This window comes from Pelodiscus sinensis, chromosome 2, assembly GCF_049634645.1.
Source record: "Pelodiscus sinensis isolate JC-2024 chromosome 2, ASM4963464v1, whole genome shotgun sequence".
Classification (NCBI taxonomy): domain Eukaryota; kingdom Metazoa; phylum Chordata; order Testudines; family Trionychidae; genus Pelodiscus; species Pelodiscus sinensis.
This window is the reverse complement of record NC_134712.1, coordinates 221,573,117-221,587,185: the sequence shown is the minus strand read 5'-3', so window position 1 is coordinate 221,587,185 and position 14,069 is coordinate 221,573,117. Positions and strand designations below refer to the sequence as shown.

General features: G+C 41.5%; 1 protein-coding gene across 5 annotated transcripts in view; it reads left to right on the top strand.

Moving 5' to 3' along the window:
• Window positions 1-12,718, top strand: part of NEBL (nebulette) — a 416,787-nt gene extending 404,069 nt beyond the window's left edge. For all 5 annotated transcript variants that reach the window (XM_075922493.1, XM_075922494.1, XM_075922490.1 and 2 more), the window contains 2 exons: window positions 4,217-4,332; window positions 11,444-12,718. In XM_075922493.1, the coding sequence (XP_075778608.1) occupies window positions 4,217-4,332; window positions 11,444-11,620 (293 nt within the window). In that variant the 3' untranslated portion in view covers window positions 11,621-12,718. The remainder of the gene's footprint in view (window positions 1-4,216; window positions 4,333-11,443) is intronic.
• The last annotated feature ends 1,351 nt before the right edge of the window (window positions 12,719-14,069 follow it).

Genomic DNA, 14,069 nt, shown 5'->3' with positions numbered 1-14,069 from the left:
AAAATCATGAGTGGTGGGGAGAAAGTGAATAAGGAAACGTTATTTACTTGTTCCCATAATATAAGAACGAGGGGCCACCAAATGAAACTAATGGGCAGCAGGTTTAAAACAAATAAAAGGAAGTTCTTCTTCACACAGCGCATAGTCAATCTGTGGAACTCCTTGCCTGAGGAGGTTGTGAAGGCTTGGACTATAACGGATCTCTTTAAAAGAGAACTAGATAAATTCATGGAGGTTAAGTCCATAAATGGCTATTAGACAGTATGGGTAAGGAATGATTTCCCTAGCCTCTGTTTGTCAGAGGGTGGAGATGGATGGCAGGAGAGAGATCGCTTGATCATTACCTGTTCGGTTCACTCCCTCTGGGACACCTGGCATTGGCCACTGTTGGCAGACAGGGTACTGGGCTGGGTGGACCTTTGGTCTGACCCAGTATGGCCATTCTTATGTTCTTACGTTCTAGATATGATGACTGGAAAATTAGAGCTCAGTCTTCACAGGAGAACTCTAACTCATACTACCAATCTCAGAATTAGAGATAGGGAAGCAGATTGGGTAAAATGAAGTTGCAACATTCTCACAAAGCACAAACTGAACTCTCTGTAGTTCATTTCACATCCTTCTATATTTCCTGGTTCCTTCAGATGTAAAATGGTGGGAATATTACAGCCTACTTGCCAATATGTTGCATGAAAGCACAACCTAATGGTGCATGGTCTTCCAGATCCTCCCCAAAACCATAACTGCCAATCAATTCTGCAGTCTCTGCAGCCCCACATAAATTAATTCTGCACCTTTGAGCCCCTCCATAAAATAATTTTTCACCCCTCCTGTCTTGTATCTGTTTTGCATCCACCCTGAAGACTTTGGATTGGAAGATTGCTGGGGTAGGAGGGGAGGGGGCTGTCTTCACTTCCTACAAAGCCAAGGAAGCAAATCCCTCAAAATCCTTACCAGGTGAATTGTTCCAAGTTGACAGTAATTTGAATCTTCTAGGCTGCTCCAGCTCAGTCACTTATCTCTAAAAGAAACTGACTGTATCATTGATAAGTTGACTGAATCCAAGATGGCATGATCATTTTGTGAAAAGTGTCAAAAGAAAAGCACCATCTTTGCTGGCTATTTTTCATGGTTTTGCTTAGTGAAGTTTCAGCAATGCTTAGAGAATTCCAATTAACCATTTGAGAGATGAGCTACTTTCCTCAATAGCTGTACAAAACCAGCAGAAAGATGTTAGGCCCCATATTGGTAAGGCTAGTGAACCATGGATAGGCAGGAAATGATTAAACTTTCACACTTTGAATATTAATAATCATGCCAGTTATTGTCATGACCATCCATCCTCCCCCAAAATGGAAGATCGTTGCAGAGGAACTGAACGGGCATCTCAGTACAGTTGGGTTTCACAGCTGCCGAGGTACACTTGTTCTTCACAGATTCTCACGATCTGGTGCCAAAGCAGAATTTTGGAACAGAGACTGTTTCAGGACTCTCCTTCTAGCAAGCTGTAAGGGTAGAGGTTTGTGTCAGAACTCAGTGAACACTCATTTTCAGCCACTCTCCTGTGCCGGATTCCCAGGAACTTTAAACCACTAGAACCTGAACAGAATTGAGACACTGCTCAATCTCAGGGTCCCTAGGCCCACTCTTGGGAGGGGTAGCCATGTTAGTGTGTGTCTTCCAAAATGACACAGTCTTGTGGCACCTTAGGGTACATCTAGCTTACATGCCTCTGCTGACAGAGGTATGTAAAATCGGCTACCTAACATAGTCAGTGAAGCGGGGATTTAAATATCCCTGGCTTCATTAAAATAAAAATGGCCACCGCGCTGTGCTGGCTCAGCTGATCGTTGGCACAGCGCGCGAGTCAAGACGTGGATCAGTCGACAAGGGAAGCCTTTGTCGACTGCTCCTGTAAACCTCATAAACAGCGCGGTGGCCATTTTTATTTTAATGAAGCCAGAGATATTTAAATCCCTGCTTCATTAACTATGTCGGGTAGCCTATTTTACATGCCTCTGTGGGCATGTAGAGACCAATAAATCTGTTAGTCTCTAAGGTGCCCCAGGACTTCTCATTGTTTTTCTTTGGGGGATAGACTTTCTGTCTGGTATTCTCATCTGAAAGATGGAACCCATTGTCCAGCTACCTCAGACTGTTCTGTCTTTAAATTCACCCTCTGCCAGAACCCCAGCTCCCTGTGATGCTTCTGGTTCACAGTTCACTTCTCTTACGGGAATGCAGCAGTTGTGAAACCTCTCTACCCCTGCTTTGCTCAATGTCTAACACATTTGTTATTTTACACTTAAACATATAAGCCATGGGAGAGCACAGAAGATATAAACCAAAAAACATTACACACAAATTTCTACCTGTTTCCTCACCCCTCCAGGACATTTTTTGAGCTGGGTCAAGGTGGTACAGAGTCCTGCTTCAGTGCATGGTTTGTGCAGCATTGCTTCGTTCTCCTGGACTAGAGGAAAATGGCCCCTGAGCAGAGCAGTTTTAGCCCTTTGGAAATTTTCATTCCTCTGTATCAGATGATGCCATTTTCAGCTTCCTCACATGAGGCCATACTGGGTCAGACCAAAGGTCCATCTAGCCCAGTATCCTGTCTTCCAATGGTGGCCAATGCCAGGTGCCCTAGAGGGAGTGAACAGAAAGAAGTAATCATCAAGTGATCCCTCTCCTGTCATCCATTTGCAGCCCCTGACAGAGGCTAGGGACACCATTCCTACCCATTTGGCTAATAAATATTGATGGACCGAACCTCCATTAACTTATTTAATTCTTTCTGGTTCTTGTTTCTCTGGTAAGGAGTTCTACAGGTTGACTGTGACAAACACCTTTGTTGCCAAAGTGACCTCTCCCGCACTAATCCAGTTCTTCTGTGTAGAGACCAGTCTTTTGTCTAGAGTGAACAATTTCCTGTGAGTATTTAAATCAACTACTCTCAGTGTTAATCCTGTATCTCTCTAACTTCAACCCAATGTTGAGGCAAACAGGAAACTAAAAAGGCAAAAACCTTCACATACAAAAAGGAATTTGCAGTTTGACACAGCTTGAGTTCACATCACCATTCATAAATCATACAGACACTCCCAAATCATCACAAGGGTCTGTGCTGTTATTTGATATTTCAGCAGCTTTTCAACAATAAAATAAAACTAGCACAGAGATGGTACAATCACACTACCAACAAAAATATGTGCATGTGTCTGTGGCACAGAAGGGCGATGGTGGACAGATAGAGCCTAATGGTAATGGACGTAGGAGGACAAAGAAAAGGGACAGAAAGAAATTGCCAGATTTTAATTGTGCCTATGCTTGGCCAGGGTGTTGGAGAAGTTAGTGTAAACTGAGGGAACTTGAGTATCCACTGCTAAAAAGTCACATATACCTAGATGAAATAGGCCTTTCTAGGTATTTATCCTAAAATACATATACTATAATTTGGAATAAATTAATTAAGCAATGTTATTAAAACATTTCATCTTTGTTTCAGTACTTAATTTTAGTTTTGTCTTTTTTCATTTACAAAAATCAGACTGTCATGTGTTCCATGGTATCATTTTTCTCTACTATCTCCATGTAGCATCAAAGTCTTGAGTTCTGTGTCTACACTTACACATCTTACAGAGGTACAGCAGCAGGAGCTCTTCAGTGTAGACATTCACTACAGTGATAGTGTGGTTTTCCCATTACTGTAGTTAATTTAGCTTCCTGAGAGGGGTAGCTTATGTCAATGGAAGAATTCTTGCATCAGCTTAGTGATGTCTCCCCTGGGGGCCACTGGCTTAACTATGTTGTTCCAGAGTGTGGACTTTTTAATGAGCTGGCTTTAGTGATGTTCTTAGTTTTGGTGCACATATATAGCCATGTTTCTAGAGGTCTTTGAAGCCTTGCTACTCATTATTGTGCTTCCAGTCAGTCATGATGCTAATGAATATTTATCTGCTGATTGTGTTAGGTTTATGTAGAATTCAACCTACACAAGGCTTGTTTTGTCTCTCTATATATATCACTTAAAATGCTGCTCTATTGATTTAGAGTTGCCTACTTTTTGGAACATGAATCCTTATTTATACTACAGGTTTCTAAACAGGAGAACAATCTACAGCTGCTACCAACTGCTAAGAGAAATTACACACAAAGATTTGGTAATGATATTGTTTTAACTCTTGTAATAATGTTCTTGTATTTCTTTAATGTGCAGCCCCTGTGCTTCCTGGGGCATATCAACAAAGTCAGTCCCAAGGGTATGGATACATGCACCAAACCAGTATGTCATCTATGAGATCGATGCATTCACAGCCACATTCAGCAGGTTTGGTGAGTATTGAATTGAAAGAATCATTCCTTTGAGTGCATCCTTCTTTAACTACTGGTTATAAATATAAACATAAATAGAAATATAAATCCAGTGGAAACCCTTTCAATCCAGAATTGGGAACCTTGAGAAATAATAATTCTTCTGGATTCCTTCATGTTACTACTACTCAAGTAGCTGATAGAGGAGGTATCTGAGCCTTTAGCTATTGTCTTTGATAAATTATGGAAGATGGGAGATATTCCAGAAGGCTGGAAAGGGGCAAATATAGGGCCCATCTATAAAAAGGGAAATAAAAACAACCCAGGAAACTACAGACCAGTCAGTTTAACTTCTGTGCCAGGAAAGATAATGGAGCAAATCATTAAGGAATTCGTCTGCAAACACCTGGAAGATAATAGGGTGATAGGTAACAACCAGCATGGATTTGTAAAGAACAAATCGTTCAAGCCAATCTGATAGCTTTCTTTGATAGGATAACGAGTCTTGTGGATAAGTGAGAATTAGTAGATATGGTATACCTAGACTTTAGTAAGGCTTTGATACAGACTTGCATGATATTCTTATCAATAAACTAGGCAAATACAACTTAGATGGGGCTACTACAAGGGGGTGCATAACTGGCTGGATAACCATTCTCAGAGAGTAGTTATTAACAGTTCACAATCCTGCTGGAAGGGCATAACAAGTTCCACAGGGGTCTGTTTTGGGCCCAGTTCTGTTCAATATCTTCATCAATGATTTAGATATTGGTATACAGAGTATGCTTATTAAGTTTGCAGATTATACCAAGCTGGGAGGGGTTGCAACTGCTTTGGAGGATAAGGTCATAATTCAAAATGGTCTGGACAAACTGGAGAAATGGTCTGAGGTAAATAAGATAAAGTTTGATAAGGATAAATGCAAAGTACTCCACTTAGGAAGGAACAATCAGTTTCACATATACAGAATGGGAAGCGACTGTCTAGGAAGGAGTTCTGTGGAAAGGGATCTAGGGGACATAGTGGACCACAAGCTATGTACGAGTCAACAATATGATGCTGTTACAAAAAAAAGCAAACAAGATTCTGGGATGCATTAACAGGAGTGTTGTGAGCAAGACACAAGCAGTCATTCTTCTGCTCTACTCTCCTTAATTGGAGAATTGTGTTCAGTTCTGGGCACTACATTTCAAAAAGATGTGGAGAAATTGGAGAAGATCCAGAAAAGAGTAACAAGAATGATTAAAGGTCTAGAGAATATGACCTATGAAGGGAGACTGAAAGAACTGGGCTTGTTTAGTTTAGTTTGGAAAGGAAAAGACTGAGAGGGGGTATGACAGCAGTTTTTAGGTATCTAAAAGGTGTCACAAGGAGGAAGGAGAAAAATTGTTCTCCTTAGCCTCTGAGGGTAGGACAAGAAGCAATGAGCTTAAACTGCAGCAAAGGAGGTTTAGGTTGGACATTAGGAAAAACTTCCTAAATGTCAGGGTGCTTAAACACTGGAATAAGTTGCCTAGGGAGGTTGTTGAATCTCTATCTCTGAAGATATTTAAGAGAAGGTTAGATAGACATCTATCAGGGATGGTCTAGATCAGTGGTCACCAACCAGTAGATCGGGATCTACTGGTAGATCTTGGAGCCTCTGACAGGTGATTTTGACTAGTTTGACCAAGAGGCTATCAAGTGCTGTCATTTCAATTGCCCCTCTCCCCACTGATGCTCATCTGCCGCCCTTGCCTTGGAGCTGCCCCTCCCAGTGGGGAGCTTCCTGCTTGCTGTGCAGGGCAGGAGAGGGAGAGGAGGGTGCTGATGTCAAGGTGTCCCCTCCCACTCTGTATCCTTTCTCCACAGAGTAGAGAGGGGGCACATCAGGACTAGGGATAGAGCAAGTTTGCTGGCTGCTTTAAAAAGTGGGCCAGGGCAGGGGTGGATAATCAGCTGAATACGAGCTCCCATTTTGACGCTATGTCCAAAAGACATGGTGTGATATTCCATGCATAAGCCAGAGAATCTCAAATAGGTGTAGGAAGGTTATTTTAACTCTGTATTTAGCATTGGTGTGACTGTCCTTGGAATACTGTGACCTGTTTCAAGAAGGATGTTGATAAAATGGAGAGGGTTCAGAGAAAAAGCAACAAGAATGATAAAGGAATAAAGAAAATGTCTTACAGTGAAAGATTCAGAGCCTGATCTGATTACAGTCTATAAGTACCTACATGGAGAGCAAGGGGTGTCAATAATGGACACATCTTTCTAGCAGACAAAAGTATAGCATTGTTGCCCACTATTTAACCCATACATCTGTGTGTGTGAATGTGTGGCACAGTGTGTTCTCCCTTTCTCTGACATTCAAAACTCATCTATATGCAATCCTTTTAGAAGGCAAAGTAGATGCTGACCACTAAATAGGGTTTATTTGTGTAAACATGTGTTTATTTGCGCAAACACAAAACCTCTGAATTTTTCAGTGGTTCTGGCTCCCACCTGCCTACCTGTCCACAACTGTGCTGCTACCTTTGTGGGAGGCAGCAGCATGAGGAAAGGGGGAAGGGGAAAGCTCTGCAGGTGCCAGCACACATGGGGAGCTGGTTTAAAAGCTGTCTTCCTGCACATACTGGTTCCTGCCCCCTCCCCCAGCTCTGCTGCCTCTGATACAGAGGCAGCAGCACTGAGGGGAGGGCAGTCAGCTCAATGGGAGCCAGTCATCATTTTTATTGGGGCACTCAGGGAGCCCAAGTTCATCCTTTCACCATGTACTCAGATACACATTCATAACCCTACCACAAAAATTCTAGCATGGAATCAGAATTAAGGAACCATGCCTTACTGTAAGCCTGTGATACATGACCAATGGGCTGGGTATTAGATATTTCCTATGGTTGAACTTCCATCTCTTCTGAACTTAAATTTTCATTTTTAAAAATATTAATTATGTAAATCAAGTGAACACAAAGCAGTCTAATGTTGAGTTGGTAGGTAGACAGTTTGATGATATCCCATAAAAGGTTTGAGTGATCATATTGGGTGTTCGCTCCAAGAGCCAACATACTGGCAAACATTAAATGTTTTTTTACCTTTGATCATATCAGCAGAAACATCCAGCTATCATTGTTGGATATAGTGCAACATGGAAAAGAGCTCTTTGTTTAAAGAGATACTCTGTGTGATTCCTGGGTTGCTTTTGGCTTTTGCTGAGAAACTAGGAAGAAGAAGGAAAAGAGAACTCTTACGACATTTAAAATGAGCAGAATTTTAAACCTGTAGCTTTAGTCGCATTTGGGGAAAGTTCATTCTCCAACTAAAATGTAAGGATCACCTTGCCCATCAAGGGATATTGGAGAATCTGTTCTCTATTATTCTAAGGCCACTTTGTAATCTTTGATAGCTGACAATAGTGTTGATCTATGTATAGGAAGTAAATATTAAACTTAGGAAGAGAATGTAGTTGACACCAGGGAAGTTCTACTTATATAGTTAATAAGACTAATTTGTGCTTCATTGATTTATTTGGATTTACATAATCAAGAGCCTATTAGTCATGGTGGATGCCTTTTCCATCTATTACAAATATAGCTTCAACCCTAATTTCAGCCTTAACCATAGTATATGTAACCCTTCTGCCAGGTAGCACCAGCAGCAGCCAGGTTCAATATCTAGGGGTTCCTCTCTACCCATCCATCACAGAGCTGACTCAAGCCCCTACCCAATAACCTAGGAAATTCATACAACACCTCTGGGAGGCAGTGCTACCCCACTCATGAGCACAGAGTCTCCGTGTGGAAGAGAAACTTTGAATAAAAGAAGAGAGAAGTAATGTGGCATTAATTTGGGGAAACACCACTGTCAGGGCTGTTCCCCACTCTGGCACTCCGAGTGCAGAAGGTGAGGGCCTACAAAGCTAAAAAAAAATCCCCAGACACGTTGCCTCTACAAACACTAGTTACAAAACTTCCCCCCAGAATCACAATACACAGATTTTGGGGAATCGCTGCCACCATCAAGTGATTTTATCCCTAAAACCAGGGATGAACACTTGAACCCATCCCCAGGATTCCCCAAACTCTTTTGCCACAAAAGAGCTTGAAAAAAGAAAAGAGAAAAACAAGATGCAGTCTCTGGTAACTAACCCCAGTCTGAGGCATGCAGATATGTACAGATAGACAGACCTTCCAGACACGAGAATCAAATCATCACCTTAAAAAAGCAATTTTTATTACAAAAGATAAACTTGATAAAGTGTATTTGGTTGCTAGATGTTACAGAGCAACTAAGGAAAAGAAAATACAGAGAAAAAGTCTCTAGGCACAATGAGAGATGGTAAAGGGGGAGGAGCGGCATAGAATCACACAGAGCAGTTCAAACCAAACTACAAAATAAAGAAAAATTACCCTGAATGAGACTAGATTCACTTTTCCTTTTCCTTACTTCCAATTTTCTCTTTGTTCAGTTCACTCCCATGCCCCAAATTCCTTGAAGACATGGGAGTCCTGCCTGGGTTTAAATCATTCTGGCTGTGTCTAGATTACATCCCCCTCTCAATAGAGGGATGTAAATTAGGCATTTTGAAATTGCAAATGAAGCCGGGATTTGAATTTCCCGCATTTCATGTGCATAATCATGTAGTGCCGCTCTTTTGAAAACGCGCTATTTCGTAAGTAAAACCGCGGTCTAGACACAGTTCTTTTGAAAAGGGAAGGCTTTTTCGAAAGATCCTGTAGGCTTTTCGAAAGAACCATGTCTAGACCGAAATAGTGCATTTTCAAAAGATTGCCACTACATTATTATGCAAATGAAGCACAGGAAATTCAAATCCCGGCTTCATTTGCAATTTTGAAGTGCCTAATTTACATCCCTCTGTCAAAAGAGGGATGTAATCTAGATGTACCCTCTGTGTCTCTCAACTCCTGGTTTATCTTTCCCATGCAAAGAAAGCAGGCAAGGAGTCTATATCCCATTCAGATTACATCCCTCTATCAAGATTGGTTCTCCTGACCCCCTGGCCAACACCTTTGCTAGCTACATGAGTTTAACCCCTTAGTTGCTGGGTGGTGGTCAGCACTCCTCCTGTCCATTACAACCAGAAACAAAATTCATAACCAAAGCCATAAGTAAATGTCCCAGCTCAAGTAGACTGGGCAATGTCCTTTTCCTCTCAAGCTCTCAAGCCCAGCAATGTAAATGTCCACTTCACATGCCCAACCCTTCTCTGCACCCAACTCACAGTCGCTGCTCTTGGCCAGGGCAAACCAGAGTTCAGAGGCAATCTGCAGAGTTCATCTCCCATCCTGGGTGTGGAGGGTAGGAGGCATCTCACCCGCTCTGGTGGGTTACTTGTCATCAACTTGCTCGCTGTTTACTGGCACCGCTCTGCTGGCCATTTGTTGCCCCTTGCTGCTGCCTCTTTGCTGGCTATTCCTCACACCTCTCTATCAGTTGGTTGCCCCTTGCTATCGCCACTCTGCTGGCCACTCCTCACACCTCTCCATCGCCCCTTTGGTGGCTGGTCATCTCATCTTTGGCTGGCTTGTGGTGGATTTGGCTCTGGGCCAAACCTAGGGATTTGGCTTTGGGCCAAACCTCAGTGATTTCAGCTCTTGGCCCAAAGCACAGTCCAGCCACTGGAGTAAATTTACATACAAAAGAGACTCCTTATGGAGCCTTTCTTCAACTCTATCATTGAAACAGTGAAAAGAAACAAGTTGCACCAGTCTTACAACTCATGCCCAGAGGACATGCAGCCTCCTGACTCACCTCCCTTCCCAACTTAATTTATAGAGCTCTGGAAGACAAACCTCTGTTCCTCCAAAATACACTGACAGAGCCTCTCTTTGCCCTGAGTTAAACATAGTGGCTGTGTCTACATTGGCACCCTTTTCCGTAAAAGGGATGCTAATGAGACAAGTCGGAATTGCAAATGCTGCGGAGGATTTAAATATGCATTTGCATGAACATGGCTGCCGCTTTTTTCCTAGGAATAAGGGATCTTCCGGAAAAGGGTTTATTTTCCGCAAGATCCCGCCTAGACTGGCGCTTTTCTCCGGCAAAGCCCCAAGCCGGAAAAAAGCGGCAGCCATGTTCATGCAAATGCCGCAGGGGATATTTAAATCCCCCGCAGCATTTGCAATTCCGACTGGTCTCATTAGCATCCCTTTTACAGAAAAGGGTGCCAATGTAGACATAGCCAGTCTGACTTTTCTGCATTCACCCAATAACTGCAAGCATGGTGGCCATATTTTACATTTCCTGGATTTAGTGTAACACAATTTGTGACCCCACAACAGCCAAACTGGTTACAATGGGCAAAACACCTTCCAACAGTTGAATATCTAGTAAGCCTAAGCAAACTGAGTGAACTGTATTTACACAGCCACACCCAGGATTTCCTTCCCATTCTATCTGGCTGTAATGGAAGCATTGATTCAGACCCTGCTTACATATAAAAAAGTGTAAACTATCCATAAAAGTTGAAGTGAGCAACATTTTGCTCAGAAAAGTGCTCCCAGAAACATAAAAGAATCTGATACTTACATATTCATGCATAAATACTTATGTAAATTTAATGTGTGCATGAATAGTGGTGCTAATAGGTATTCAGATGAGCATTATCATTACTAATCTACCCTGAAATGTTATCAGGTCTTGTCTTCACTACAAACAAAACCGTGTGTTCTTAACTCATGCTAGCTAACTTGAAGTAGAATCCTAGTGAAGGTGAGGCAATTTGTAGTGTCCATGTCTGGTGGCTAGTTGAGTTATCTAACTTGAGTTCAGAGCACACCTTTCTGTTCCCAGTGAAGACAAGGCCTGATAACATTTCAGGGTGAATTTTCTTAGTGAAGACAAAGCCTTTTTGGGATCATCCAAGCAGGGACAGAGCGAGTATGATGGGATTTAGATGGCTATGGGATAATTACTAAATTTGCTGAATACATTATTTGGCACAAATAGTCCACTCAGTTCTATTCACCGTATACTTCTTAAATAGTATAAACTGCATCCTCTCTGCATGAAGGTTTGAATTCTATATTTCAGCTTATTGACATATAGTGTGTATATGTATATGAGAAGGAAGCTATGTCTGTCAATGTTGGGTTCTTCATGGTCTTTTTTCTTTTTTTTTCTTTTTTAACAGAGAACATACAGAGCTATGTATGACTACAGTGCTCAAGATGAAGATGAAGTTTCCTTCAGGGATGGGGACTATATCGTCAATGTGCAGCCAATTGATGATGGCTGGATGTATGGTACTGTTCAGAGAACTGGGAAAACAGGAATGCTTCCAGCAAATTACATTGAGTTTGTTAACTAATTTCTGTCCCTAGTCCTTTGAGCTTTATTCTGATTTATTCTGAACTTAGCCCTTTTGAAACAAAATACTCAGAAGCTTTTAAGACCACACGTTCATTACTTTATCACTAATATAACAAACTGATGTAACAATCACAATCTGACACATATCCAAACAGTATTGCTTATAATAATACTTTGTAAGAACAAAAGATGTATGTGGAAGCCCGGTGCTGCCAATCATGTAAAGGTTTCCCTCCATTAGCTATAAAGGAGATATGTCTTTTTCCTAGATTTCCTAAATTCTCTTTTAAACATAATCATAACATAGATTCTTTTCTTATGTCACTTTGAAATCACAAGAGGCTAATACTTTCAATTTAGCTGTTTAACATTGAGCATTTAATGTTCCAATAAAAATTATGACTGGATAATTCAGCCTAAGTAACAGCAGATAATATGCTGGGAAAAATCCTACTGCCCAGCAGCCTTATTAGAAACATAACATCTTTCTTGACAGTGAAAGTTTCCCACTCTCATTTGCCCACACATCAGCACTAATTCCTGAGTCTTACATTTGCTCTCCTTCATGACTGTGCCCTTATCTCCTGTCAGTTTTGCTTGCTTCCCAATGCATCGGTTTTGATTGTGCCTTGATTAATGGCAAATCTGTGTCTTTTCCACAGAATATTTCCCACTGGCACTGTCCACAGTGCAGAGCCAAATTGCTGCCTCTTTTCTTTCCCTTAAATAATATGTGAGAGACAGGGTGGGTGAGGTAATACATTTCATTGTATCAGCTTCTGTTGGTGAGTGAGACAAACTTTTGAGCTTACACAGAGTGTAAAGTAGAAGTTGTCCCAGCGAAATATATTACTCCACCCACCTGGTCTCTCTTAACATTTAGTTAGCAATGTCCATCTTCAAAGTACTATACAAACAATTTCCATTACTTCCTTTATCCTTAACTGTCCTACTATAAAAAAATCTCAGAGGGGTAGCCGTGTTAGTCTAACTTTAAAAACAAGTTACAGAATGGTAATAAACATATAGGCTACGTCTACACTGGCCCCTTTTCCGGAAGGGGCATGTAAATTTCATGAGTCGTAGTAGGGAAATGCACGGGGGATTTAAACATCCCCCGCGGCATTTAAATAAAAATGTCCGCCGCTTTTTTCCGGCTTTTAAAAAAGCCGGAAAAGAGCGTCTACACTGGCCCCGATCCTCCGGAAAAAGTGCCCTTCAAAGTGCCCTTCAAAGTAGGAATAAGACCCTCCGGAAAAGGGCACTTTTTCCGGAGGATCGGGGCCAGTGTAGACGCTCTTTTCCGGCTTTTTTAAAAGCCGGAAAAAAGCGGCGGACATTTTTATTTAAATGCCGCGGGGGATGTTTAAATCCCCCGCGCATTTCCCTACTACGACTCATGAAATTTACATGCCCCTTCCGGAAAAGGGGCCAGTGAAGACGAGCCCATATAGAATCATGAGCTGTTGTGGTCAAAACCCACTTCATCAGATGAACTATAGTGAAAATAACAGAAACCAATATATATAAAACAGCTATAGAGAGCCAGTCTTAGGCCCATGAACTACCAGGCCTCATGAAACTTATAGCTACATCCTTCATTCTTACCACAAGTGACTTGCTAAATGTCTGCTTTGCTGAGAAAACTGGTGTACGCTCCTCTGCTACAGGGGAGTCGGGTACCTGTATAGAAAAGTTGAGAGGAGCTCTGATTTTGAGATATGTTACAGTTCAATGGTCTATTGCTAGAGTTCTTTACAAAACACCAGCTCTAGTTGTAACTTCAAGTGGTTGTCCAAAAACAGGTTCTATGTTCACCAGATGATTAATGAAAGACCACATTGACTACTGAGTTTATTTTTTCTCTATTTTGAACGAAAGCAAAAACTGATCAGAGGGGCATAACAGCTAGTCACAGTATCACATGGCCCTGATCATGCTCATTGAACTCTGTGTGGATATAAGATTCCTCACTTGCTGTTCTCCTAGAGGATCAGGTTTTAAGTCAAAGAGAGCACAAAATCATGTAAAGTGTCATGGAGGAGATGGTGCACGTGCATGTGAGTGTGTTTAAGGAGCAAAATGGTTTTTTTGGTCCTCGGATGTGAATTAAGGGTGGTGGCCACATAGTAGTCATCCAGAGTTTTGAAGGTACATTGGACTTCTTGTATGCTTTAGTTTTTAAAAGTTGAACTAAATTATGCTGTATTTGTAGAGCATTTTCTATTTATGATTTCCAGAAGTCAGCACACCTGCCTTATTTCATTTAACAATAATGAAGGAAGGCAGGAAGTATTCATTATGTTAAAAGCAACCTGCCAATTGTGCTTTGCATACAGTTAAAAGGCCGCATGCTTCTTCATTTCCATTGAATTGTTACTAAGAGAGAAAATCTCAAGCTACAAGATGGAGAACAGTACATTTCTGTGATTGTGCTTTTTTAAAAA